The 8,625-nt window shown below is 40.8% G+C and overlaps 1 protein-coding gene across 1 annotated transcript; it reads left to right on the top strand.

The window, feature by feature from the left end:
• LOC110012913 lies at positions 6,164–8,058 on the top strand. Its single transcript, XM_020698048.1, has 2 exons — positions 6,164–7,243; positions 7,432–8,058. The coding sequence occupies exons 1-2, from the start codon at positions 6,164–6,166 to the stop codon at positions 8,056–8,058; spliced, it is 1,707 nt and encodes a 568-aa protein (XP_020553707.1).

Here is an 8,625-nt window from a genome sequence, read left to right on the forward strand (position 1 = left end):
AATAATTATTTCCCAAATAATTATATATATATATTGTATTGATAAATAAGAATGTGTCTAGATATATTCTTTTATCTATAAGGTATATTTCTCTTTATTCCAAATAAAGAGATCCCCAACAATGACTTAAATTGCACTTTCGAAAATTGCAATTTGCTAGTCATTTGTTTCCTTCAATAAAATTTTCTATAGGCTAAAAAATGGGGCTTGGCCGATTTTTATTCAAAAAATACAAGCTCAATGAATTTTTATTTAAATTCAATTTTAATAAAAATTCATTTAATTGAGCCCATCATGTATTTAATCTAATTAAATACATAATCCTAAATTATCTTTATTAATTAATAAAATCCAATTTATTAAATAATAAGGACAAGCCCAATATAGATTGTCATTAATTTATTCTTGAAATTTTTCCATCCAATGGAACTCTCATTTTGTAAGTAATCCAATTAATTGTGGAATTAATTTTCAATTAATTCCTTGTTCATTTTCGGTGATTTGTGTGTGATTCTTTAAGTTCACCTTTCAACTAGACTTAGGCTAATGTCTAATACTACTATCAATTAAATTTAGTTTACTTACTAATATTTGATTAACCCTTAATCAAGAAAGCTCGTCAGCATGGGTGGCCGTCTAGCAACGATCCATGACACTATAGACTAGGTAAATTTCTATGTGAACATTTAGGTTCTCGAGTCCATACGGGTATGGTCCTTCCATCTACCGTCTCCCGGCTTTAGTCTAGGGCATGGAATTAGGTGTCAGTTCCCATCCTGGACTAAGCGTCTATACTTAATACTTGATATCGTGTTTACGCCAAGTTTCTCAAAATATGAACCTCCTTTTCCTATTCGATCAACAACTGTAGCAACAGGTTCATAGCACGTGAACGCATCTCCAAGTGCATAGGAGATACCTCTATCACATACTGACAGGGGACAGATCCTCTTCTTGAAACTCACCGTTCTCGGCACATACTCCGACTGCACTGGACAAGGCTTATGATGATCATGTCTGGACACACAATCACCTCTCCCGCAGATCCAAGTTACAGTCATTGTATGCACGTGACTGCCATGATTCCTCAAGTCTGAGGACTATTCCCATACTATCAAAGCCAGATATTCGAGTCATACCGACTAAGCCTCCAAGACTTTCATATGGCGATCCCCGCGAGTTAGTTTAGTTGATTCGACACCTAGTTAATTAACCCACCAAGATTGCATAGATACCTTGCATCTATCACCGGTGAAACATGGTATCACTAATTGAATGCGGCTCTTAGTTCAAGTCTCCGTAGGACTCTCGATGCCCATTATCAATGTCCTCGACTTGAAACATTTCAGAACCAACCTTTTGGCAGTTGGTTTCATAACCGTCATCCAATGCACGGCCCAACTGCACCGTTCCCAACTGGTCTGTAGGTTTTGTTGTGATATTTAAGTGAATGCAAACATACAAAATGAGCACAACAAAGTAAATTCAAAATAAGAGAATACTCATTTTATTCACTTAAAAATAATATTACATAATATCGATTAATTATCAGAAGAGAATACACTCAAGTAATCTAATTGGTTTTTTGGTCATCTGTCCTGACAGGAGGTACCCAATGCCATTTTCATCCAGTGAGATTCCCAAGATGTTTTATCTCACCTCTTTATTTGATCCGAGGACTCCAAGTGAATCATGCTATTCAGTGTTAAGCCCAATGCATCAACCAAATCACACTTCAACTGTCAGCCTCCAGGACTTGTGAGCGGTGAGCATGTTCCTTTGTCACAATAATGGTGCAACTTTTCTCTATTCTAAATGTGCCACGACTCGTAATACAATATTTGGGTAGCAATAGTTGCCTCACCACATTGTTATGGATGAAAGCTTGTTCAGATCAAAATTATTTTGATCCAAGTCCATTATGGGCCTAAACCAATCAAGTTAGAGTTATATTTGAGTATGGACAAAGATCTCATCAAGTTATTATTTTGCATGCATAAAATCAAATATTTAAAGCATTTAAATAAATGCATCGCATGCAAAGAAATATAGCAGATCCCTGTTGGATGATCACGAGCCCAACCTATGCGACCCACTGAGCCCACAATGGGTCTATGGTCTGTCTAAGGTAGCCCTACATTATAACAAAGTTCATTACCCATTATCATTTTAATGAGCCTTATAATTTCTCTTGGACCTCCTCATAAATCCACCTTAGGCTTCATCCACCGCGGGCTTGCTTTTATTACATAAAATAATACCTCAGCAATAAAAAACTATTTACTCTCATTACATCTAAAAAAACAAACCCTGATAAAAAAGATCGGAGAATATAAAATTAGGGAGGAAGAACTAGTCTTATTATTTCAAGTCATACAAAACGAAAGATGAGAGGATACAAAACAAGAGATATGTAGGCCCCACCCAATATAAAATAAAATTCATACATGCGGTCATGGACTCGGCCATCATCCAATGTTAATCAAATTAACATCCAAACATAATTACATCAAATAGCTATGCTAATTACATATAATACAATCCATAAATCTAAGTCCCTATATCAAACACAATTTTGATACCACTTAAAGGGAGTGTATCGGCCCAAGAACACACAGCGGAAGCGCGAGAATGAAACTAATAACGAGAAAGTGTGCATAAATTAAATTTGATCCTACGACCAAGGGTTACACCCTTAGTAGTTCTCGAGTGTTCAATGTAATATGGGGATTAAAATACGAAATAAGAAATCCATGCATACTAGAATAAACGAATGAAAGAGGCCGCGTTATGTAAATGAAAATTACCTCTTTCGTTTGTGTTTTAACCGGCAAAGCGTATTCGACCCATTCACCTTAGACTCTAAAGGAGAAGTCTTCTAGAGATGATCCACACTACACCGAGAAGAGAATGATCTTGGTCTCCTTACTAGAGGAAATCGATATCAATTTGGATGACGGTGATAAAAAAAAGAATTATGAATTAGTGTATTCTCTTTATCACAATTTTCTACAACTCTTCACTTTATACTAGATTAAAGAGAGCTAGAGAATTATTGGGATAGAGAGAGATAGGGGTGGTTGAATTTGCTGGTTAAGGTTAGAGTTGTGTTGTGTTTTCTTCTATATGTGATATATTGTACATGACCACATATATATTGTAGTACCCTCTAATGGCACTATGACTATATATACCCTTAACTATCATATTTAAGGTAAACCCTATTTATATATATGTGATATGCACATAATACCGTCCCTGCTCATTATGCATATGTAATCTCTTCGTCATCACAAGCACATATGACTTGTTATTCCAAGATTATATATGTGCATATCAAACTCCACAAAATAATGCTTTTATAATTAACTCACACATTATCCACATTTCATTACTTTATACATCCCCAAACGTGATTCCTATTTGCACTACCGAATAAAGAGAAAATGTCATAGTGGCTCGACCTGATTGGAATGCATAACTCGGACATAGTTCTCATGAGTAGGCACAACAAATCTACAGTTGAAAAATATTAGTAAAGGAATAAGCCTAGAACTCAATAAGTAAATAACCGATACCATCTATATATGTACATAAAATATAAGAATATAATCAATTTAATCAAAACATAATCAACTTTGTTATATAACACAGTTAACTCATAACAAGACAGCCAATTAAACTCCTCTTTTCCTATACATGTACATCAAATATAGTTTCAAACAAGACAAAATAAGCAACATATGTAGAATATAATCAATCTAAATTTCAGCATGATTAACTTTACTTCATAGGTAGTCAACTCATAGCAAGATAATCAACTAAACCCCTGTTTTTCTAGTCTGCTTATTAGGTCATATAGTATTTTTTTCCACCAGCTCAAGCTCATCATTTATTACATAATATTTATATGAATCCCCTTAACATGCCACACAGGCTCATCAATCTCATTTCGCATCATAATTCTTTCACATTGCATCATAGCTCTTTTCATATCATTTTCCTACATAGAGTATTCAACAACATCAAGGGATATTCATATCACAATTGTATTCATTCCACCACTCCCTTATTTCCACATATCACCAGTCTTGTAAGCAGCTAGTAACGTAAAACCACATCTCAACACATATTCATTTTCTAATATTAGCGATGCATTATACAACAAATAAATATTTCAATGCATTTCCTCATTACATTTTCACCGTATAATCATTTAAATTAATAATCCACCACCCTTACAATTTCATAAAAATTAATTTCAGCACAAGTCACAAACATATATAAAAGTAATACCACAAAGAAAGAAAATCGTGTATAGATATTACTAATTACTTCACTTACTTTCACCAATTAATCGTTTACCATAAACCATCAATCGGTCATAATATTCTCATAAATCATTAGCAACACAAATCATAAACTTACGATAAAAGAAATACCAAGATAAAAGAGACACATATAGATGATGCTAATTATTCACTTACCTTGATCTTACAACGCTTTTAATTAGCAAATAGGGAATGGCTCAATCCCCTAATTATCTCCAAATCCTATTTTCGGCCACCCGAGCTAACCCACCGTCTTTTTATAAATTTGATGCTGCCACTATCCCTCGGTTCTCTTCCAAAAAGATCCACGAAATTAGTGAAGTTCCTCGTGGTGAAAGCCCCATCCGCTTACAACGTCATCTTGGGAAGACCGAGCCTGAACCTCTTCCGAGCAATAGCATCTACCTACCACCTGAAGCTGAAATTCCCCACTCCTGACGGCGTGGGGGAAGCGATAGGGGACGAAAGAATGGCGAGGGAGTGCTATATGAATACACTTAAAAGATCTCGTGAGAAGACGGATGAGGCGACCGATGAAAAAATGAAGAAAAAAATGACCGACGGGAGACAAGGGACAACGAACCCCCCAGAGGAGTACGTGGGCGCACCTTGTGGGGAAAAGAGAGTCGAGGCCGTGGAAGAGCTGAAAGTGATCCATCTCTCCGTAGATGGTGAGAAGACCGTAAAGATAGGCACGGAAATGTGTCGGCCTACTGAAGAGAGTTTAACGCGATTTTTGGTTGAAAATGAGGAAGTGTTCGCATGGAGCATGACGGATTTCTATGGAATCCCACCCAACGTCATCACTCACCAGCTCAACGTAAACCCTGAAGCAAAACCCGTGAAGCAAAAGAAAAGGATTTTCGGACTGGAGAGAAGTCAAGCAATACAAACGGAGGTGGATAAACTGTTGGAAGCGAAGCACATACGCCCGGTGCAATATCCGGAGTGGTTGGCTAACGTCGTCCTGGTCCCGAAGCCAAATGGAAAGTGGCGTCTCTGCATTGACTTCACCAATCTGAATAAGGCATGCCCAAAGGACCCATTCCCCCTACCGCGCATCGATTTGCTGGTTGACTCAACCTCCGGGTGTGAAATGTTAAGTTTTCTTGATGCGTATCAAGGATACAACCAAATTTCGTTGGCGCCCGAAGATCAAGAGAAGACGAGCTTTGTCACTGACCAAGGTATCTTCTGTTACAATGTCATGTCGTGGGTTCGATTCCCACAGACGGCGCCAATGATGTGGTTGAGGTTTTTTTGCTAAGGAATAAATCGGGATTTTACCACGACGGACTTTTACACCAGGTGAAATATTGTTTCCGCAAAATGTGTAATAATCAAGAAGGAGGGGTCTTGTCAATGAATAGTAGTCTTGGATTAAAAAATTAGTATTTTGGTATTTATAAGGGTGTTGGAAATTATATGGTGTGATAGGTTTTATGTACTTATGGTGTGCCTCCTATATATCCAATTACTCTTTTGCCCTTATAATTTTATATATTTTTTTAGTAATGTATATCACTTTGAATGTCAAGTTCCAAAACAAGGTGAGAGCACTCGGAATAATTGCCTTGTGGCTTTAGATGTGATTGCAACTTTCACGCTTTTAACATTTATTTGGTTGTATGTGCAGACATTATTCTATTTGGATCAATTGGAGGTTAAGAATTTTGAACTAGAGAGAAAGAAAATTTAAAGGATAGAAAGAAGAGGTATTTTTTTGCATGTCATTTGTGCATGTACTATACAATTACTTTTAAGTATGGATATTACAGAACAGTCAGTTCCTCAGGAGGCGATCCCCCTAACTCACCAGCAGATACCCTTCAATGGGGGAGTCCCCTCGTCCCAGCAAAAATCTCCAGCTGTACCCCCAGCGGGAGTACTCCCCCCAGAGGTCCCCCCCCCAAGAGCCGATGATTCAGCTAACACAGGAGGCTTTGCTAGCCTTGATTCGAGATGCGTCCACGCGAGCTGCGGCTCAAGCCGTGGCCCAATTTGTGGCGCAACAACCAGTGAACCCGCCCCCTCCTTCCCCTCGCAAAAGTCGAGAACTATCCTCGGCTCCCGAGGAGGAGGAGCAGAGGCGAGAGGAAGTAAACAGTCGGATTTCTAGACCAGAAGTAGTACAAACTCACGACCGGAATCTCCCTCACCGAGAATCTTCCGCCCCCCCACCAACGCGGGGAGCCGAAGATTCCTACTTGCCTTTGGCTGTGGCGCCTCCGAGACGAAGCCCATTTGCCTCCCATATTCTAGCCGAGGCGCTCCCAGCCGGTCTCAAGGTGTCGAATCTACCGGAATATGACGGGGCAGGAGACCCCCAAGAACACTTAGACAAGTTCTATGCCAAGATTGACTGGTATGATCTGAGTGATGCCGCGTACTGTAAAGTCTTTCGCACTACACTTTCGAAGCGTGCGTTGGCTTGGTTCAACCAACTGCCCGCTGGAACTATTTCCAGCCTCGAGCAGTTGGTTCAGCGTTTTTTGCACCATTTCTCAATGAACAAAAAGATCCCAAAAACAGCGGCGTACCTGTTCACTGTTCGCCAGAGGGAAGGCGAGACCCTGAGAGACTTCATGCAAAGATTCATAGATGCAGTTCATGAGGTCCCTCACGTCAATCAAGAGTTATTAGCTAGTATCGTGCAGCAGAATTTGCAACCGGGAAGATTCAAGGAATCTATAGCCGGTAAACCCCCTAGCACTATGGAGGACTTGATTGTGCGTTCACAGAAATACATCCGCGTAGAGGAGTCGAACGCGATGGATCCTTCCTTCAACAACAAGAGGAAGGGTCGGAAGGAAGAGAAAGAGCCGAAGAAGAAGGAGGAACGCAAACATGTACCTCCAGCTGGTTTCGCCCGCTACACCCCTTTGAATGCCCCCAGAGGAGAGATATTAGTCGTAGCCGAGCGGCAGGGATTGATCAATCAATGGCCAAAAAATATGAAGGACAATCCTAAGAGGCTCCAATCCGACAAATACTGTCGTTTCCACCGAGACAGAGGCCACACCACGGAAGAGTGCCACCATCTAAAAAATGAGATTGAAAGTTGATTAAAAGAGGATACTTAAAAGAATATGTCAACCAGGAACCGAAGCACCAACCCCGGGACTCAACCCCCAAACAAGCCGGGAACGGCGACAACCTCCCCACAGCAGGGGTCATCGCCGTGATTTCGGGTGGCCCTGCTGGGGGCGACTCGGCCAATGCTAGGAGGGCCCTCACTCGAGCAGCTAGGGGGAGTCACGCGCAAACCCCTATCCAAGTTCACACCATCAGATCGCTGCAAGAGGATGAGATCTCATTCGGTCAACAGGACTTAGACCCTACGAGAAATCAGAACAATGACGCCCTGGTCATCTCCGCCACAATATCTAACTTCTGGGTCAAGAAAATCTTGGTGGATAGTGGAAGTTCCGCTGATATTATATTCTACGATGCATATGTCCAGTTAGGGATTGATAATGCACAACTTCGGAAGGTCAATACTCCTCTCACGGGTTTTAGCGGGGACATGATCCAACCAATGGGGGAGGTGATGCTGCCACTATCCCTCGGTTCTCTTCCAAAAAGATCCACGAAATTAGTGAAGTTCCTCGTGGTGAAAGCCCCATCCGCTTACAACGTCATCTTGGGAAGACCGAGCCTGAACCTCTTCCGAGCAATAGCATCTACCTACCAACGGAAATGTGTCGGCCTACTGAAGAGAGTTTAACGCGATTTTTGGTTGAAAATGAGGAAGTGTTCGCATGGAGCATGACGGATTTCTATGGAATCCCACCCAACGTCATCACTCACCAGCTCAACGTAAACCCTGAAGCAAAACCCGTGAAGCAAAAGAAAAGGATTTTCGGACTGGAGAGAAGTCAAGCAATACAAAGGGAGGTGGATAAACTGTTGGAAGCGAAGCACATACGCCCGGTGCAATATCCGGAGTGGTTGGCTAATGTCGTCCTGGTCCCGAAGCCAAATGGAAAGTGGCGTCTCTGCATTGACTTCACCAATCTGAATAAGGCATGCCCAAAGGACCCATTCCCCCTGCCGCGCATCGATTTGCTGGTTGACTCAACCTCCGGGTGTGAAATGTTAAGTTTTCTTGACGCGTATCAAGGATACAACCAAATTTCGTTGGCGCCCGAAGATCAAGAGAAGACGAGCTTTGTCACTGACCAAGGTATCTTCTGTTACAATGTCATGCCGTTCGGCTTGAAGAATGCCGGAGCAACGTATCAACGGCTCGTCAACGACATGTTCAAAAACCAGATAGGTCGGAACATGGAGG

The sequence above is a fragment of the Sesamum indicum genome, linkage group LG11 (genome assembly GCF_000512975.1).
Source record: "Sesamum indicum cultivar Zhongzhi No. 13 linkage group LG11, S_indicum_v1.0, whole genome shotgun sequence".
In the NCBI taxonomy this organism is placed as follows: domain Eukaryota; kingdom Viridiplantae; phylum Streptophyta; class Magnoliopsida; order Lamiales; family Pedaliaceae; genus Sesamum; species Sesamum indicum.